The following is a 20,869-nucleotide window of genomic DNA, read 5'->3' on the forward strand; positions in this document are numbered from 1 at the left end:
CTAAGCAAAGCCTAAGTGCTTTTCCAGCACCCCCAAGCCGAGCACTCCCAAAGCCCTATTTGCAAAGTGTATGCGTCCAGCTCCTGTTCCATCAGCATGGCAGGGCTCCCACCACCACACTGCCGTGCACTAGGGTAAGGCTGTGCCTAGCACAAGGACCCTAAGCGTTCACGGAGCCCCTTTAACCCCATGGCCATGTCAGAGGGAGCAACACCCAAAATGTGACAATAGCCCCAGTGGAAGCTGTGCCTTCCCACCGGAGGCTGCTTAGGAAAGCTGGCTGTTTCTACTGTGGCTCTACGGACACCGTGGCTCATTCGGAGGTGCTTCCAGCCCTGCAATGGCCCCGGGGGACAGCATACGAGCTCACACCGAATACGCTGCAGGAGGAGGGAGGATGGGGATGGCCTTCAGACAACGAGACGTGCCTTCTCTGCTCGGGGCCTCACCACCCACGGCGGGAGCAAACGGGTCTGCCCAACCTACGAGGCGAGCTTCTGCCTCGGGCTTCACACCCGCCCCACACAGCTCGTCGGCCGCCGGGGCTCACGGGAAGCCGCGGGGCCAGAGCGCAGCCGCTCCACCCCTCAGGTCGGCCCGCCCGCTCGCCGGACATGGCGGAAGGGCGCCCCGGCGCGCAGCAGGAAGCAGGAGGGAGGTGCCATGTTGAGGCCCGCTGCAGAGGTAACGGCTCCAGCCCCGCTGCGGCGGTACGTGGAGGCAGTGAGTTGTGTGGCAGCTGTGCCGCGTGTGTCGCTAGCGGCAGCGGGAGTGAGGCGCAAGGCTCCGTGATTCCGGAAAGGCGCTCCTCCGGGCCCTGGGACAGGAGATGAGGTCCGGAGGCGCGGCGGGAGGGAGCGGTGCGGGGTCTCCCCCGCGCAGTCTCAGCCCACGTGGGACAAAAACCGGCCCGCTTCTCCCCCTGCCCGGTTTTCCCGTCAGCATGGTGCTAGTCCCGGCTCGGGCCTCGGCGGCCGACGGGGATCGGGTAAACACTCCCTGAGAAGCAGGGCGCGATGGTGGGTAGGTACCTGCTGGCTGCTTGTGATGAGGCGTGTCAGGAGAGTGAGCAGGGGCGACATTTCACCCCTAAGCAATACTGCAGTGGATCAGACTTGAGTACACGTGTCCAAGGATGTGGAGGAAACAGTTTTAATGAAGGCTCCGGGGAGACCTGATTAGCAGCCTTTCGCTACCTAGAGGGGGCCTGCAGGAAAGCTGGAGAGGAGCTTTTTGCAAGGACACATAGTAATAGGACAAGGGGGAATGGCTTTAAAGGGAAAGAGGGTAGGATTAGATTAGACATAAGGAAAAAAATCTTCACTATGAGAGTGGTTTGACACTGGCACAGGTTGCCCAGAGAAGCTGTGGCTGCCCCATCCCTGGCAGTGTTCAAGGAAGGGCTGGACACGGCTTTGAGCAACCTGGTCTTAGTGGAAGGTGTCCCTGCCTGCGGCAGAGGAGTTGGAGCTATACGATCTTTAAGGTCCCTTACAGCTGTAACCATTCTATGACCTGGAGTAAAAACATGCAGTTAGGTGTACTCATTGCATTACTGAGGGACATTTTGGAGCATAGTACCAGTGTGCACTGGCCCACCCAATTTATAAGAGTGACTATGCAGGTTATAGTGGTACTGATCAGCTGCTGGCATCATGAGGCCGACTCCAGACCTCTCCCAGACAATCTGTCATCTGTGGCTGGCTGGCTGGCTTCCACCTCAGGCAAGTGTCAGCTGCTTTCAGACAAATACATATGGCTGGGCTGCTTCTCGCTACTGATTTGTATCATAAGTGGTTGTAATTCCCACTCACCGAAGAGGCTGACCTTGAAAATTGCAGTATGGTAGTACTATGGTAGATTTTTAGATATTTATTATAAACGTCTCCATGCAGCATTATGTCTTGAGATAAGTGAAATGCTGGCATAAATGTAGAAAGCAATTAGTTCACGCTTTTCAATGTAATATTATTTGTAATATTTCATTTTGTAATGAAAATTTCATTTCAGTTGTATTTCACATCTAATAATATCTTACAAATACCCTTTGTACACTTTCTCTGTAGAGGCGTCGGGAACATATGTGGTCTTCTGCATAAAAGGGATTTGTTTTTAGAGGAAAAGTTTACCATTTTTCAGTGGAAAACCTGTAAAAGAATGATAAAGCACTATCTAACACGTGTCCCTGACAGTGAAAAGTAGAAACAGTACTGAGCCAAGGCTTAACTAGAAACTGAATGTTAAAGCCATAAAAAGTCTGTGCTCATCTGACAAATGACGAAAAGCTCATAGAAGTTGATAAAACATGTTTCTATTACTTACATGTTCCATTTTTATATTAATTTGTCAGCACAATTTGCCATAAAAAGGCACTGCAGACTGAACATATACTTTTGCTTGTAATGTGATAGAATTGAAGTTTTTGATAGCTCTATATGAATAAGAATAATCTTTAAAGCCATTTTTGTCAAGGAAATGCTCTGTCTGCAAGGCAGTCTGGTTTTTTGGACTTCTATGCCAATGCAGAAGCTTACTGATAGGTACTGAGATCCACCTTAGGAAAGCTTTGTTTATACTGAGGCTGTCCAGTTTTCAAATCAGTACATTTGCAAGAGGATATAAACAGTATTTATGAAGACTGAATAATAAGTGGATGTGCAAGAATGTTAGATGAGATCTGTCACTTAAAAGCCAATTTTAAACCTGCAGCTCACAGCAAGTTCCTTCACGTCAGTAGGTTTAAAAGAACCCACCCAGCTAATTCCACCTAGGTAAATGAACAAGAAATTCAAAAGGAAGTTAGAAAAAAGGGGAGGAGAGCTCTAATACCAAGCAGGAACACATGAGATACCATTATAGGTGAACAAGAAAAGCATTGTCAGTCTACTACGGTTACAATAGAGTGCTCAAAACTGATTCCTTCAAATACTGGTCCTTGAAGCCACATCGTATATGATTGTGTAACCTTGCTTTTTTAAAAATAAACTTGGTATAATTTTGTCTGTGGTGGAAAGATGGGAACCCTAAAGGCTTACAGCCTTAAATGAAATGCAGAACAGGTCCCAGTTTTTTGCTTCTAAGAGCATTTTAGCATATAAGCCAATCTCAGTGTACTGAGAGTTTTGAATTATGATTTCCCAGTGTTTGGAGGACAGCATTATGAATGCTTCTTGTGCACAAACGTTGAGTAGAGGGAGCAGTCCAGATGTCTGATACAATCCCAGTGGTGTCAAGAGGGAGCGTGTGAGTGCTTCACGAGCTGGAACTGTTAGCATTAATTCTGTAAGCCATTGCAGTTAATGTATATTGAAGAAACCAGCTTCCCCTTGGAAGATGTCACTACTTCCCCTTGGAAGATATCACTGAAATTATGCAGTTGGTTTACTGTCCTAAGTGATTGGAAGTGTAAATATGATCATTTGCATCCATTCATGAACAGTTTAGGAGACCTAAATATATTGAGTGAAAGAGTTAATTAATAAATGATGACACAAAGCTGGTAAAATCATATTGCTATTGCCTGGTGTGTTTCTTGAGTGATGAAGAATGTGTATAGCATCCCCTTGCTGTGAGAAAATAATGACATAATCTTCATATTGTCTTTCAAGTTTAACAATGCTACTAATAAATTCTTTTTGGTTTAAATTCTGTTGCTGTTGGAAAAACATGAATGGTAGAAAATGAAGGAAAAGTTTCATAAAGTGCAAAAAAATAATTTCACACGGTGAAATTCAGATACATAAGCCATGATCTGTGTCCCTTCCATAGCTGCGTAGCATTAATTCTTGTCTGAATCATCTGCTTAAATTTCATTCAACACTCTTCTTTCCTGATGTGTATTTGTCACCTGTGGACAAAAGGGTAGTTCATGTTTCAAAGATATACACTATATATCAAAAGTCTGACTTTTGACCTGCTGGAAGCTCCAACTAGTACCTCATACTGGCGAGTAGTAGAAAGTGGCTGAGAGAAAAGGTATTCCTCTGCTAGCTTTGATAAGGCTTTGTCATAAAAATTTGAGAAAACAGAAAGCCCCATGAAAAATCTGTGTGACCTTGAGCCCAAACTTGAAAGCGTGATTTTGAATAAAGTTAATTAATACTGAAGAATGACCACCACGCACTGACCGATACCCTGCCCGACCCAAGCAGCTATCTGCCCTTGCAGGTGACTCCCCCCATTTTATACACTGGGCATGATGTGCTGTGGTATGGAATACCCCTTTGGCTAGTTTGAGTTGGGTGTCCTGTCTCTGCTCCCTCCCGGCTTCTTGTGCCCCTCCTCGCAGGCAGAGCATGAGAGACTGAAAAGTTCTTGATCGAAGTAAGCAATACTTAGAGAAACCATCTCTTTCTTTGTGTGAAATGGTGCAAGTTTTAAAGCAAATAGAAGCACGTTATTTATACATAATTTCAGATGAAATTTAAATCACAAATCTCTGATATATTTTATTATTGCCCCACTGAATCATGATGTATTAGAATGTATTATGTACCTGTATAGCTATTCTGTTGTGGAAGACATTAGTGATACCTTTACTTGATACTTGCAATCTGTAACTTGTTAAAACTAAACTTTGTAAATTTTCTTTTACACCTTCAAAGTATTTTATTAAAAAGGTCAACCACATCAATAGAGGTAGAGATTTCAAATCAGTGGAATAACATTACTTGTAACACTTTCAGGGTTTAAGGTGTTTGTCTAACTTGGATAACCACGCAATTGAATGGGAAAAATTCACAGGTGTAAGGCAGACAAGATACAGGAAAAGCTAAAATACCTCCCAGTAAGAATCAGTTTAATTTTAAACTATTAAAAGAATCTGTTAGCAAGGTAACATCTCTGCTGGGATGTGTGTGCCCACTGTAACATCATCTGGACCTCCTAGAACTCAAAACAGCTATATGTGTTCAGTTCGTAAAGAATTTCCCAGATACATTTTGCCATGAGACAAGTCAAAGGTGTTATTCATCTGGTGTGGCTGTAATATTTGGAGTCTTTTCCTGAGCCCCAGCTTATATACTAAGGTCAAACAAAGCCAGCAGCTAAGCAGTCTGGTTAAGGCAGCAGCTGTTCCAATCTCATTACATCCATGGATGTTTGATCTTACTAAAAAAATGTGCTGAGAACTCTACTTTAGGGTAGGCTCCAAATCAGGCTTAAAAAGTCTTCTTTGTAAAAGAGGCTGTTGTGTACAGCTTCACATGAATGCAATGTACTCTGCCCTCTCTCCCCTGCAAACTCCTTCTCTTGGGAAGAAAGCTGTGGGAGAATGGTTCCAGTGAGAGAAACACGGGGTAGATGCAGTATAGCTCCAGATTAGTTAAGAGTGCTGCAGTTCAAGCAGTCAATGATGTAAAAGATGCAGAACAAAGCTATTTATCTATCAGACTACTTTCCATTATGCACAAACTTTTTCACCAGATATTGTCCTTGAGAATTTCTTGAAACAGTGTTTTCCAAAGTATTCTTCCTTAATTTTCATTTTCTTGATTGCTGTGGCTCTATTCTGTTGTTTTAAAAAGAATAAAAGGTGCACTTTGCCTCTGGTATTACAGTGATAGAGTTGTGCAAGTGAAGTAAAGATTTTTGAGAAATGGTTTTGCAGTAATCTTGAGCTCACTTAATTTGCTGCTTCTTGATCTTTGGCCGAGAGATGACTCTCTTGGTCAGTGAGTATCAGTGGTCATTGACATCTGACAATAGTACTGTTGTATCATCTCAGTTATTATTGTATTTAGCTTTATTAGCTAAAGAAAAAACTTAGTTTTATTCATGTGGTTATTCTTCAGAAAGCAATTTTTCTATAGTTCAGAAATTTGTGAGGGTGGAAGGGGTTCCTGCTGAGAGGCAGGAAGAGCTCTTATTTTTGCCAAGATGAAATAAAAGCCCTGGAAAATGATTTATTGGTGACATCTTTGATGTGTCTTTCACTGTAGATAACAGTGAAGTAATGTTTTTGAGTCTGGAGGCTGGCTGTGAGAATTTTCTGATTTCTACTTAGGCTCTGAATTTAAAATAGCATTTGATAATTTTTTGTTGTTTATATGGAATTTAGGTTGCCCAAAGCAAGAAATATGCTATTTCCAAGACTCTGCTGTGTGTATTTTTGGCAGAAGTTTTATTGCACCATTAAGAGTACTTGGCTTCTTCTGATCTTTATGTTGGCTGTGGTCTGGATTTTCTACTGATTACATAGGATTCCTTAGAGAAAAAAAATCATCTACTTTTGAGATTGGTATGAGGAAGGAGTGGTGTTTGGCCTTCTCTGCCCTTCTAAAACATTCATCCATACTTACTTGGATACATTCTGGGTTTGTCTTGGTTTATTAGTGGGAGTTACCTGTACTAAGGAAAAATAGGTTATGGCTTTGAGACTGATAGGCATATAGCAGAGAAAAGGCATTAACCCCAAATGGTTTTGGAGAGGACAGTGTATTTCTCAGGGACTGGCTTTGCAGTTAATAGCAAATGTCTCAGTCTGGGTTGGTTGGTTGGTTGTTTTTTTCCTGCTTAGTCATTTTACTGTTTAAAAAAGTTCTGATTCAACGTGGTATTATTACAGGATGGCCATATCTTAAACTGAGATAGACTGATCTTTTTTTCCTTAGGAGCAAACTGACTTACATGATTTTTATTGATCACCATCATTTATTCTTGTATACGGGAGTGACTCATCATATGATGCAGTCAGTGTGAGAGACCTAATGATTTAGCAAGAAAGTGCTTCATCATGATAGCATTACAGTTTCTACCTTGTAACCTTCAATAGATACTTGGAATTCAAACAGATGTTCTCATGCATTGCTAAAGTTAAGCAGGGTGGAAATGCCTTGTTTAGTTGCACGGGAGATGAGAATGTTCATTTTGTACTGCACAAAATTGTGATACTATCATTTGTACTTTCATTCTTGCATCTCTACAATAAAAAAAACTTCGTAACTTATTTGAATAAACAAATCCTCCCTTCTTGGATTCCTTACTTCTTGGAACTAGAACACAGCAGAACAGTGCTGGCTGAGTGTGATTCAGTTAATTTAGCAAGTATTTGTTCAGCAGCATTTGCCAAATATTGTCAAATCAGGTATAAAAGTGGTCAGATCCCAAATTCAAAAGATGTCGAATGAAAGAGCAATATACAGGACAATGACTGCATAAGGGATGCACACTTTCCCTCCTGTCTGTATCCCAGCACCTTTGGATTTACAGGTTTGTGGGGTTTTTTTTGTTTTATTTTCCCAAAGCAAATAGGTACCTAAAAATGTGAAGTCTCCTAAAGGTCATAGGGAAATTATTTTGTCTTTTTTCTTAACAGGTTGGATTTTCTCCTTATGCACATTTCACAAGGCTCATGGGTTTGCTATGCTCCAGCTCCCTCAAGTGGTAAAATAATTTTCCATTTGGAATTGCAGCTTGGTTTCTGTGAAGCGCTTGCTTTCTACTCAAAAAGTTTTAAGGCTTCTTCCAACTTCCTCTTTATCTTTTTTTTTTTTATTTTTATTTTTTGTTTTTCTCTTCCCTCAAATTTTGAACATTATGAACAGCTCCTTAGGACTGTGGAGTTGTCAAAGAAGTAGAGCTGTGGTTTAAAACATTATCTTTGTTCTGCAGCTGACCTATTGAACCAGTTTAGGAAGGTCATTTCACCCTGTAAACTTTACTTCTGTTATCTGAGAACTAGAGAGAATGATAAATATTTGTAGACAATTAGAGTATTTTTAATGCCTACCTCTCAATTCTTTTTAAAAGTAGTTTGTATTTCAATCAGTGATTCTGCTTCTTTGACACAGCATAAAACTCAAAAATGCCTTGTCAGTGGGCACTCAGAGATCTGGCAGCTATCTTGGGTAGCAACCTTCCACTATTCTTTGTACAAAGCAACAAAATAAAGCATATACATACGTGGAGGCTTTGCAATCCTACCACAAACACCAAAACCCTGTTTTACAGCAGGAACATTAGAGTTCAAGGAACTGGAGTCTGAGCAGGAAAGAACTCCAGCTTGCTATACCTAAGTTCTCAGTGAACTTTAGCTAGAAAATACACTCCAGTAGTACCACTGTATCAGTAATTTCTTGTTTCTCCATACAAGAACATGAAAAACATGTTTTCTACAGTTGTCTGAAGAAGTCACATTGTGTGATTAGAGAAGTTTGTGCTTGACATCCAGACTTAATATGAAATGCTATGCAGGGATTCCAGTATTAAAGAAGAGCTCCGCCTCATCTTTTGAAGAAGGCAGCAGTGGTAAAGTAAGCCATTTCATAACTGCATATGTTATTTAGAAGTTGAGGAATCTCTCTTAAATTTCTTATCCTGTAAAATAATAGTCTCTGTCAACCTTGGTGATAAATCCAATCCTTGCTTGATTTATAGGGCAACAAATGCACAGTTTTGTTTTGGTTTTCCACCACACTGCCTTTTAATTTGGAAGGTGAGATTAAATTTATGATTGAGTAGTTAGCCTAGTATTTCAGAGCTATGCATTACTTTTCATATTGAAGGATCTTAAGATCTTGGCAAATTAGGTACACGCAGCAAAGCCTGTACCATTCCAAGAATTCTTTCCCCATACAAACCTTTCTGTTGTCACTGATAAAGACATGTTTATTACCTTTATTTAGTGGTTTTTCTGCTGGCTGTTTTTTATGCTTATGCCAGTTACCAGGGGATATCCTGCTCCATTGAAATAATTAATTAAGGATTTGGTTCTGATTTTGTCATGTATTTTGATAACATACTTTCTTCTGTTATTTTCACCTGGGTTTGCTTAGTAAGTTTGAAGGGAGCAGGTCACTCAGTCCTACCTCTTTGCTACATGTTGTACATGTTGAGGAAAGTATTCCCTTAGAAGTGCTTGTTTTTACTTAAATGTGAATAGTCTGTTAGGTGGTTGAACTTCCAAAGTTATTTTAAAATCATTGTTTATATTTTGGTGTCCATATTCTGTTTTCAGTTACAGTAACTGTAAATGACATAACATTTATGAACTTAAATTTAACGTTGCATAAACTTGAAAAGGTTAATGCATGACTAATAAGATCTTAAAATTTGTAATAATTTATTGCCTTAGCGTACATGTGGAAAAAGTCCTGAGGTAGAACATATATACTGCATTTAGCCCACTCTAAACCAGCCTTTTATGTATCTGATAGAGTTAAAAAATAAAAAACTAAACCAGGTTGTCTTAGCTCTGCCTATTAGGGAAAAAGCATCTTAGTGTGGGTGATGAATTAGCATCAGCTCCTTCTGAGTAGCTGTAAGTGTCCAATAAGTGTAAGGTAACTCACTGAGTGTGTGGCAGAATGGCTGCATTCTTACTGCAGATGCCAGCGTATGGGCTCTAGGTCCCCTCAGAGGTTTTGTGTTAGTCACCCCAGCTGTCAATGCCTCCTTGTAGCTGTGGAGAGAGAAGAGAAGAAGGAGACTTTTGCAGCCATATAATTTTCTTGTGTGAGATTAGCCACACAAATGGGTATATTTTCACCTTGCCACCCTGGTGGGCTGCCTAGGATCAGGTGGATAACCATGAGCAAGGACCACTAACATAAAGCAGATGATCTCCATGGACTTTAATCATCATTTCTTACATACAGATCTTCACCCTGCGCTGTAAGAGAGAAAACTTTCTGTGAAGCACAGCCCTCTATGAAAGATCAAAATACCTCACCTTTGTCCAGGATCAAAGCATATGCATGGACTAATTACCAACAGAGCACTTTGTGAGTAGTTTTTTTTTTGCATGTCAATAGTCCTGTATACTAAATATTGAGAATTCATGAAGTCATCTTGCATTTGGATAAGTATATTTTATGGTATGTGTAGCATAATACAACACTTACATACATACATACAAGAACTGAAGAAAATTACATTTGGAGTATGTTGGGAGGAGTTCTTGATTCCAAGGCATAGGGCAATCATACTGGTTGAGCATGTAACTGTGTCATCAGCTCTGCCCTGTTTGCATGAAAAACAGTAAATCAGCAGATCACCATTTTCTGAGGTCAGCTACTTGGTGTTCTGGAGACAGGGAACTGTCCTGCTGTAGTGATGGCTGCCCTACATAATAAAACATCTCTTTCTACTCTCACAGCCTCTGTGTGGTCCTGCAGCAGAACAGATGATTAGATACAATTATATGTACTTTTCAGTATAGCAAAGCATAAAGTTCAACTTTAGTATTTGAAAAATGCATCCTGTTTCTCTGGTTCTGAAATGTCTTGACCAGTAAATCAGTTCCTGTAATAGCTATTACTGAGGTTTTGCAGGACTTCAAAATGTTGAGACAAGAAGGAGCTGTTTAAATACACATTAAGTGAATGCAGAGAGTTTAAATTCACATTAAGTGAATTCATTGTGGAGGTCAGTGGTTAAGTATTATAGAAACAGATGATGGTTCATGCTGTTTGTCTCTGTCCTTTTCTTTGTGGAGCTCTGAGGCTCTACCTAAAGTTTGGACTTATTTCTGTCGTGCGTAAAACAGGTTAGTTGGGCTGGTGGTTACAGAAAGCAACAGAGCATGCGAATCACCCAGCTGAATCACTTGTTCCTTCTCTCTCCCCATTCTCTAGGAGGTTTCATCATGGAAAAAATGATGGTGCAAGAAATCTGCTTGAGTTCTTTTAAATACGGACATCTGTAGCTAGCCCTGTGTCAGCCAATCAGGCAGATGACTTTTTCTAGGGTAGAATCAGGATGTGTATAACTTCAGACAAAAAACTGGTTTTGTGCACAAGTTTAGAAGACAAACTCCTAAGAAAAGAGGAACACTTAACACATTCAATTCTGCATTCAACATTCTCAATTCTCTTTTGCAGCAAACAGGAGAATAATGTTAGTAGTATTAACACTTTTTGTGTGTAAATTTCACAACAGCAATGTACTGAGCATTTTTTGATGAAAGGGCTTGATAAAAAGGAATCAAAAGGAAATATTCAAGCCATGAGACTGCTTCTGAAATCCTCTTTTTCTTTTCATTTAACATGTCAATGTATGGAAGTGTGCTTTAGTAATTCTGTGGCTGTAAGAAAATAGGTACTTTTTAGAAGATAGAGGGATATGTCTTTTAACTTTTAAAGAATTTCCAAAAATAACAATTGGGAGTTTGAGATTTCACTGTTTTGAAACCATTTTGTAGATATCACTGGTTTTGAGCTGCCCTTCCTCAATAATCAAACTGAAATATGATGCCAGGCTGGAAGGGCAGCAGTGGGGACCTCAGTTTAAAATTTATTAGTCTGACTTGCCTCTTTGTTAGCAACTACAAAGATAAACTTTTGGAAGAGATATATAAGTGATTTCTTGCATAGCAAGTGAAAGGTGAGCATCATGTAGGAACTAGGGTGGCATTTTGGGTTTAAGGTCCATGAAATTATATCAGGGTCACTTCAACTTGCTGCAGAGTAGCCCCAGACCTTCACTTTGCAGCTCCAAATAGACTGTGTTCAGCTACTTACTGCATAGTAATTGAAGAAACGCCTGATACCAAGTTATGGTGATGTATAAAAGTTTGTCAAAAGGCCTGAAAACTGTGGCATCTCCACTAGGTGCTTGACAAAGTCATTTATGTCAGTGTTTTTTAGGCAGATACCATGCCCACATTAGCTGTTTAATTTTATTCTTTTGAAGTTAACAAAGGCTTGATGAAAAAGTCTGAAATGAAAATAACCCAACCAACCAGCCAATCAAAACCCAAGCAAAAATTCCCACAAAACAAAACTGCCCAATTCCCAGTATCTCATCTGTCTGCTGTAGAAGTTAATACTAACTAAAACAATATGAGTGTGTGAGGTTTCTTAAACTTTCTAGCTTTGTATGCTTTATGGGTCATGGGATAATATGCAAAGTCTCCCTGTAATCTCATACAACAGAGTGGTTGTGTATTGATCTACTTTGCAGTAGTTGAGAACCTCCCTGAGAACATCTGTTGTGTGCATGCAAGACTGTTTTCGAGAGACCATGTTCTTTTCCTTAAATATTAGTGTCATACCCTACTTTTAAGTTGTTAACCCTACTATAGGAGAAGTCCCTGTAGGCTTTCTTTTTTGGCAGTATTCTTGCACAAGTTAGACTACCTATACCCACTTGCATTTTTCCAGGACCCAAGCTTCTCTGCATTTTGCATTTGCTCCACTAGCTCTACACCATTTAAGGTAAAAGCTGGAAAAAACATTAAATAGTGTAAAATATCATAAAAAGAAACATAAGAATATACAGAAAATTAATTCATGTCATAACTGCAATAAATACAATAAACATTTTTTTGCTTTCAGGTTTCAAAATGTCTGAGCAGAAGAACATTGTACACAGAGCCCATTGTATTGAAAAACTACTGTCTGAGAACAGTTTCCAAGATATTGAATATCATCTTAAAGAACTTGAAGATGTTGATATGACTACAGAGTATCTTCAGGGGACAGGAGTTGCCAAGGCTGTATATAGAGTACTCAAGAGCTGCCCTTCAGCAGAGTTAAAAAAGAAAGCAAAGCAGTTACTGTCAAGGTGGAAAGCACTTTACAAGAGTAACTCTGTTGAATCGATCCAAGTTAAAAAGTCAGATTTTGTGTGTGTGAAAAAGGAAATTGAGTATCTTAGCGAGGTTCCTAGAGAACAATCACTGTCCGAAGAACCATGTCAGCAGGAGGCATTAGATGCTACTAGTTCTAAAATGTTGATCCCATCACAAGCTGTTAAAAATGTAGTACATAATGAGGCAGAAGGCAGCATGAATCAGCTTTCTTCTTTTGAGGAACATCACACTGATAATGATTCTAAACTTCTTCCTAACCAAGCAAGTCTGCAGCAGGATCCAATGAGAGCTCTGAGGTGTAAATGTACAGATCTTCTTTATAAATCTTTGGCTGGTTCTGCCAAAGACGAAGAAACTGATAAATGGCTAGAGCTTGCTAAAGAAATAGAAAAATGTATTTTTGATCTTCATGCTAAAAGTGACAAAAAGTATAAAAATTGCATCAGAAGCAAAATTGCTAACCTGAAGAACCCTAAAAGTTGCCACTTAAAACGTAACCTTTCTTCAGGGACTTTGACTCCAAAGGCGTTTGCCGAGATGACAGTGATGGAAATGGCCAGCGATGAACTGAAACAGCTGAGGGCTCTGTACAGTGAATCATCTCTTCAGGAACATCAGCTTCCACAAGTTATTAATGGCACACAGACAAACAAAATAAAGTGTAGGCGTTGTGAAAAATTTGATTGCACAGTCACTATGATCACCAGAGGAACTCTCTTTCTTCCAGGTTGGGTGAGAAACACAAATCCAGATGAACAAATGTTGACTTACGTTATTTGCAATGAATGTGGAGAACAGTGGTATCACAGCAGATGGTTTTGTTTATAACGCCATCCCTCTTTAATAAGCAGTTTAGAACCACATATGAGATGGGATTTCAGTTTAAACTGTAGTTTAGATTGTTTTTATTGGTACTATGTAGATACTGCAAGTAAAAAGAGAAAAAACAGGTTTTAAAAATTGCTAAGTTATAGTTGAAGATGACTTGAATAAATCTATGTGGTTTTAAGTAATGTCAATATGTAAAGAAATGAAGGGAAAAAATGGTAATAGTGTGTCTGAGAGTGGAATATTCACTGGTAAATCCATTAAAAATATTCCAGATGTTGCAGGTTTTTTTTTCCCGGAGATGATGAGTACATGGGATTTTCGTTGTCTTCAGCAGGAGTTCTTTCACAGAATGCAAGTTTCATTTAGAATCAACAAACTGTTCCCAAAACTGCAGTTCACAGAATGTTCAGCATAGATTCACTCCTTAATTAAATGACTTTTTGCAAGTAAGTGTTAGATTATTAAGTTCAAGAGATAATGTCTAAGAGGAGAAAAAAAAGAATGAATAACAGTGTAAAAGAGGGAGAAGGAGCTAGCTAATGAATGCAGAAATTAAATTCTTCAGCTTTCTACAGCTGTTGGGAGGGAAATAGGACTTCTGACAATCTTGCCAGTTTGCAGTTCAGATTTGCAATGTAAGGTGATGTGTCCTGTTACTGTCAAGAAATTAATGGAGGATCAGACAATAATTTATTTTTTAAAAAGTATGTTATTAAATTTATCTTTGTTTAATAAAGGCATGAAACTAATTACTTTCTGAATGGAAATTTTCTCTTGAACTGGTACATCTGTCCTGCACTGAACAAATTCATGTTTTTATATAGTGCATATTACCCAGAAAAATGAATATGAGGAACTCTAATAGCTGAAGTGTTTATATGTGTTTTTGTTCCAGAGGCAACACTGGCTGTATTCCAGGAGCATTTATTTATTAAAAAAAAAAAAAAAAAAAAGCCCCTCAGCATTCTTTTTCTGGAAAATATAAAATGACTTCAAATTCAGCTGAGTACTTAAAATGGACTTTTCTGAACTGGGAGAACCACCCGAGTCTGGGTATCTTTCACAGTTGTCTGTTGGTCTGTACTGTAGAAGTCTCTCTTCATACTGTGTGTCTGTATTTTGATTTCTTCACTGGTTTTGAGTTACTGTAAATGTGTAAATGAGAGGAAATGGGTCTTGCATTGAGTCCTGATTTTATGAGCACATCAGTGTGTCAACTCAAGGACCTAAGAAGATGCAGTGGAGAATAAATCTGCACTGCCAGCCTGCCTCTTGCAGCAAATCAGTGGTACTGTCTGGACACATAACCTTCATAATGAATTTCCTTGTTGGAGATGGTGAAATGGGTCAGTAAATTGCCAAAGTCATGCTTTAGGCACAGAGGAAAGTGTTTAGTTTCACTCTTATATAAACAATGAAATGGCATACTTAGCATTAATGGAGGTATCTTTTACAAATGCTTAACAGGCTTTTTGCAGTTCAAGGCTAAAATGCATCAGCTGAGCAGAGACACCTGGTGAGTGTGTGCTGGAGGAATTAAGGGCAGTTCCTTCACCTATCTGGCTGTCACACAGCTGAGGCTGGTCAGCTTTTCAGGGCTGAGGCAGTGCCCTGGAGCTCTCCAGCCACATGACGTGTCAGAGAAAGGAGTTGGGGCATGGAATGAGAAAATATAGCTAGCGGTGAACTAAAAGCCAGCCAGGATTGAAAATAAAAGAGAAGATGGGCCTTTATGTGTATATGGTGAAAATGGTGTGTAACCTGATGTTACAATCTTTTCCATTCTGTGAAGTGTAAACTTTCAGCAGTGTGACTTACTGTGATTTAACATGTGAAAATGTGTGTTTTAATGGAATTCCACTGATGTAAAACAAATATTTAAGCATTATGCCAGACCTCCACTGTTCAGTTGAGTAACCAATCAGTTTAGTAACAGCCTTCCTTCCCACCCCTGCTCATGTGCTCAGATTGATGCTTACAAGTAGTCCTTCCTCCTTGTTTAAGTGGAAGTACTTCAGTGAAAAGTATTATTTTTATCTTTCAGTAAAACTCCAGGAAAGCAAACACATCTGTGTTACTGGTTCACAGTAAGCACAAAGTTGCGTGCTGTTGTTTTGGAAGTCGTGGTCCTATTGAGGGAGCTATATGCCAGTTCTGTGCAGTGTCGGAACACTGTGTAGCAGGAGAGTTTTATTTTAGCTGTGAACAACAGACAGTTATAAATAATTTCTGCCTGCATATGGTTTTGAAGCCATTCCAGTAATGTACAGCTCATCCAAGTTTTGTCTTGGCAAAGTGAAATGTTAAAGTCATGGACAGTGGTTTTAAATTATATATCAAGGGTAAAATTTGTAACCATTATATTGACTACATTTGTGATGTAATGTTGTAACCATAGAATAGTTTAGTTTGGAAGGGACCTTCAAAGGTTATATAGTCCAACCCCCTCTTTCACTTGATCAGGTTGCCCAGCGCTGCATCCAGCCTGTTCTTGAATATCTCTGGGGAGGATGCATCTACACCGCTCTGGGCAACCTGTGCCAGTATTTTACCACAATAGTTGTAAAAAATTTCTTCCTTGCTTCCGGCCTGAATCTCACCTCTTTTAGTTGAAAACCGTTACCCCTCATCCTATTGCAACAGGCCCTGCAAAAAAGTCTCTCCCCATCTTTCTTATATGCCCCTTTTAAGAACTGAAATGCTGCAATAAGGTCTGCATGGTGTTTTCTCCAGGTTGAACAACCCCAACTCCTTCCACCTTTCTTCATAGAAGAGTTGCCCCAGCCCTCTGATCATTTTTGTGGCTCCCCTCTGGACCTTCTCCAACAGGTCCATGTCTTTCCTGCGCTGAGGACCCCAAAGCTGAATGCAGTACTCCAGATGGGGTCTCACCAGCGCAGAGCAGAGAGGGAAAATCACCTCCATCAACCTGCTGGCCACACATCTTTTGATGCAGCCCAAGATACAACTGGCATTCTGGGCTGCGAGTGCGCACTGCTGGGTTATATCCAATCTTTCATCCACCAGTACTCCTAAGTACTTCTCCTCTGGGGTACTGGTGTAACCTCCTTTTCTTTTGAACTGCCCATCAGTAAATGTATAGTGCTGAGCCATATGCCCCAACAGGACTGGGGTTTTCTACAGATCCACAGTTACTGAACAGCTGAGGAAACATGAACAGCTGATACCTTAACACTTTTTCAAATCACTGAGCGAGCCTGCCTTACTGTGATCTAAGTGAGCTCTGCCTGCAGCAGCACAACGGTCATTTGGCTCTTCTAAGATACAGAAGTAATAAAATCCAGTTAGTAACAACTGCAGTTGCAGTTTATATGATATAGAAACAACTGACAGTAAATACAAATTGACAAATAATGGATTGTAATCATGCCACTTTCACAACTGTCCCTGAACTTTCTTCTGTCCGTTTCAAACCAAGACCAGTCAGAAGTCTTAGGGCAAGCCCTCAGCATTTTAAAGTAGTTTTACATGGTAATACATTGTGAGCAGGCATTCCTCCATTGCCTTCCTTCCCAATAACAGTTGAACCCGAGAGCTGGCTTTGCAACTAATCCAGTTAAATCTATACATTAAAAGATGAGAATGTATTTGTAAATCTTGCGAAATCCAGAATTTCTGTTCCTATTTACAGAGATGGAGCCCTTATCTTTTATTCAGCAGTTACCTCACCTAAGCTGCTGGCTGCTGGTTAAACACACGCATAGTTGCTAGGTTGTTAGTTATTACCTGAAAGCCAGACACAAAATACACTCGTGCTTGCCCGGATAGTAGTTTGGCACAAGGAGATCTGGGAATACTGGCAGAAAAGAGCAGAAAGTGTTGGGAAGCAGGGAAACTGAACCGAACTTGTTTTAAGAGTGCTGAGGACACAACTCTTTAGGAAATGGAGCTTTGTTGTTCCAGGACTGGTGAAAAAGCTCATCCAGGTTTGGTTTCACTTTATGCCTAGTTCATACCAGTAAACATGCTGCCTGCAACTCTACATATAACAGTGAAACTGCATACAAAATCATGAATCATTGTGTTCCCTTCTTGGGTTATTTTCACCTAAGATAGTTCATTGCTACTTTGGCCATTTTTCTGTGTTTGTATCCAATGCTTGTTACTTGAAAGGTTTAATAAAAAACAGATGTCATGTGTAGCATTGTGTGACACTGTATGTCAGGATATTCTACAGACATGAGGTGTCAAATATGAGATGGTCATTCAAGTAAATCATTGCTGTTATTTAAAGAGGTGTGTTCATAATTTCACTAAGCAAATTACTGCCCCAGGCTGCAGTTTGTTAATAGGTTATATTGTCCCTACCCAGACTGTGTAACTGCGCAGGCTTAAAATGTTTGACTGGATAAGATTGTGTGCTTTGGCTCAAAAAGGCTCTAAAGAGTCAACTTGGACCTACACAGTGTATATGCCAGCAGGAGGGTCTAGATCATGGTAGTACAGGGAGTACTGGAGTCTAGAAACAAGAATAAAAAGGAAAGCTTTGAAAAGTGAGATTCTTATATGTTGTTAAATTGTCCTTTTCTTTTTTTTTCCCCTTTTTTTTTTCCCAGTTTGTCCAGATGTGAAAAAGACCTCTTAACTTTTTTAAGCAGAGACAATTAATTTTGGTATGATGTTTAGCATATCCATATTGCTGTTCCACAAAGAAGCATGATATTAGAAGTGATCCAAACAGACACAGAACAAATTAGGCTGAATAAAAGTAACCAAAAAGTAGCCAGGTAAGTCTGAACTCCGTATGTGTTTTCACTAAGTTTTCCAGAGAGGCTGCAAATTCAGCCGCTTCGTGAATCCTATGATTTAATAGTAGCAATAAGTTCTTAAACGTAGATCACTCAAAGCTCAAGCAGCCTGGGGCTGCAGGACTTGCAATACATGTCTTGAAAATATGAGAGCTAAATTAACAACTAATTTCACACAGCTTTCAATGTAAGAATAAATATATTATTAAGAAGAGCTCTGCTAATTAGAATCAGTCTTGGTGCTTTAACATCAAGTGACAAAACTCATGGTTCCTGGAGATCCACTGCCAGATCCATTTCGTTCTCTTCTATTGAGTGCCTTTTGTATCTCACTCTTAACTCTCACTATAGCACTTTTCAGGGAGGTACTACGGCTGCCATTTGTTGTTTATAACTCTTTTTTCCTTTCCAAACCCGAAGAAAATTTGTGCTGTTTATTGTTTATTTAAAGTGTGTTCCTTTCAGTCTGCTGTGCTATGTACATCTGTTACTAAAGCCAAGAAATGCAGCTCTTTAAACAAACAAAAAAAAAAAGAACAGCTTTTTCTGACAGGAAGAAAAGTTACCTGGTAACAGGCTGTGGTTAAAGAGCAAGTATGTTGAATTACAGTCCTTCAGGGAATCTTCAGGGTGTAATGGCCCAGTTCACTGAGTGCCTGGAAGATAAGGAAAGAAACAAGAGCACTTTGATAATTTCTTGGATTGCTTAGGGGCTGGGTTGCTGCATTCTGGTATTAACAGAGGCATAAAGGCAAGTGACTTCATATCCCCCTATTTTGTACTGCTGTAATTCAGCCAGGAGGTGACAAAGTCATGTTTTACTGAGGCCATGTCATCACTTGCCAGGATGGAACAGTCTCCTTGCCAACTACAGATGGTAAAAAGCATTATTGACAAGCTCTATAACACGAGAGCTTTGCTGATACAGAACTTTCTCATAGACACACACAAAAAATTGCCCTTTATTTGTTATTGGGATGCTGTTTGTGCTGTTTGCCAGCACATGACATAAAGACCTCTTCCTGAATACAGCTCTGTGAATAAAATCCTTAAGGTGCAGAGTATGCTTTCAGATGAACATGCACATGAGGGAGCATGTGGGTGGTGGGAGCATAAGGGGTGGTGGGCCCACTGTCAGGACCCTACACTGGCTGCAGAATTTAAAACGGGAGTGATTTTGGTGCACGTTTCAAACCACATCTTCTGTATGTACCTAAGAACAGGCAGGTTTACTTCATATGACCAGCTTCATCAGTGGCATTATTTGTTCTAGAGTTTTCGATTGTTCTACAGCAACTATTGGCTTTGTTACACACATGAGTAATAGTAACAGGGTGGACACAAGGGAAAAGGACCTTTAGTTCCTGATCCTCAGGCATGCATGTGTGTGTTTTAACTGTAGAACTAAATCTATTAATACTCAGTTATGCCTGTAACATCATAAGCATAATAGGCCATGGTTACATTATGGTTCTTTTCTATTTTCCTTTATGTTCCCATATAAAAGAAATAAAAATACGTCTTATATCAAAAGTTTAAGAATTTTGTTTCTAACTAGATTTTTAAGAATGCTTGAAAAGTGCGCCCATGTGAACCTCATGTTGTTCAACAAGGCCAGGTGCAAGGTCCTGCATCTGCACTGGGGCAACCCCCAGTATCACTGCAGGCTGGTGGATGAAGTGATTCAGAGCAGCCCTGCAAAGAAAGACTTGGGGGTACTGGTGGATGAAAAGCTGGACATGAGCTGGCAGTGTATACTTGCAGTCCGGAAAGCCAACCGTATCCTGGGCTGAATCAAAAGAAGCGTGACCAGCAGGTAAGATGGTGATCCTGTCCCTCCCTCTACTTTGCTCTCATAAAACTCCATTTGGAGTATTGTGTACAGTTCTGGTGTCCTCAACAAAAAAAGGACACGGAACTGTTGGAGCAAGTCCAGAGGAGGGCCATGAAGATGATCAGAGGGCTGGAGCACCTTTAGTATATGGAGACAGGCTGAGAGATGGAGTTGTTTAGCCTGGAGAAAGCTCCATGGAGACATTAGAGCAGCCTTCCAGTACCTAAAGGGGTCTTATCAGAAAGACACGGACAAACTTTTTAGCAGGGCCTGTTGTGATAGGTGTCTGCCCCATCCCTGGAAACATTCAAGGTCAGGCTGGACAGAGCTCTGAGCAACCTGATCTAGTTTAAGGTGTCTCTGCTCATTGCAGGGGTATTTGACTACATGACCCATAAAGATCCCTTCCAACCCAAACTATTCTATGATTCTACGATTTATCTCCCTTAAGTGTATCCAAATGTCTGAGAACCAGTGTTGTCTCAAGAAATACGGTAGCTTCATCCCATAAGATATCAAGTGCAAAACAGTAATTATCTCCTCCACTTCTAAATGCAGTTGACTTTTTTTTTTTTTGGGGGGGGGGGGGAATGGGTGTTTTTTGTGGTTTTTTTTTTTTAATCATTTTAAATCACAAAATAATGCAATAACTCGAAGACCATTTTTCTGCTCCTCCAGCACTTACTTGTATTTTACTTTAGCATTGTATGAAAGCAGATCCCAGGGGAAAAAGTACTCAAAAATTTCAAAGTCCAGCTTTATTAAATAAGAATGGGACTAGTATCATCAGATGTACCTTTAGCATGGCCTGCCTTTTAATACTCCTCCTGTCAGTAGGAGGCATTTCCTTTTGATGATACTGAGATCTTGTTTTCCTTTTGTTGGGACGTATTGTAAATCTGA

General features: G+C 40.0%; 1 protein-coding gene across 3 annotated transcripts; it reads left to right on the top strand.

Moving 5' to 3' along the window:
* The first annotated feature begins 603 nt into the window (after nucleotides 1-603).
* TCEANC (transcription elongation factor A N-terminal and central domain containing) lies at nucleotides 604-13,582 on the top strand. Of its 3 annotated transcripts, XM_062603773.1 has the most exons (3): nucleotides 636-684; nucleotides 9,597-9,722; nucleotides 12,276-13,582. In XM_062603773.1, exons 2-3 carry the CDS (start codon nucleotides 9,692-9,694, stop codon nucleotides 13,358-13,360), a joined length of 1,116 nt encoding a protein of 371 aa, XP_062459757.1. In that variant the 5' UTR covers nucleotides 636-684; nucleotides 9,597-9,691; the 3' UTR covers nucleotides 13,361-13,582. The 3 variants fall into 3 exon arrangements, with proteins under 3 accessions (XP_062459756.1, XP_062459757.1, XP_062459758.1); XM_062603772.1 differs by lacking the exon at nucleotides 9,597-9,722 and having other exon boundaries at nucleotides 604-684; XM_062603774.1 differs by lacking the exons at nucleotides 636-684; nucleotides 9,597-9,722 and adding an exon at nucleotides 884-1,023.
* The last annotated feature ends 7,287 nt before the right edge of the window (nucleotides 13,583-20,869 follow it).

The sequence above is a fragment of the Pezoporus occidentalis genome, unplaced genomic scaffold (assembly GCF_034315485.1).
Source record: "Pezoporus occidentalis ecotype Australia unplaced genomic scaffold, CSIRO_AGI_Poc_V1 ctg81, whole genome shotgun sequence".
Taxonomy (NCBI): domain Eukaryota; kingdom Metazoa; phylum Chordata; class Aves; order Psittaciformes; family Psittacidae; genus Pezoporus; species Pezoporus occidentalis.

Excerpts from the sequence above, each read along its gene's own strand:
- TCEANC (XM_062603772.1), top strand. The coding sequence starts at position 615 with ATGGCGGAAGGGCGCCCCGGCGCGCAGCAGGAAGCAGGAGGGAGGTGC. Across the intron at positions 685-12,275 it reads TGTTGAGGCCCGCTGCAGAG|GTTTCAAAATGTCTGAGCAG; the intron begins GTAACGGCTCCA and ends TTTTGCTTTCAG.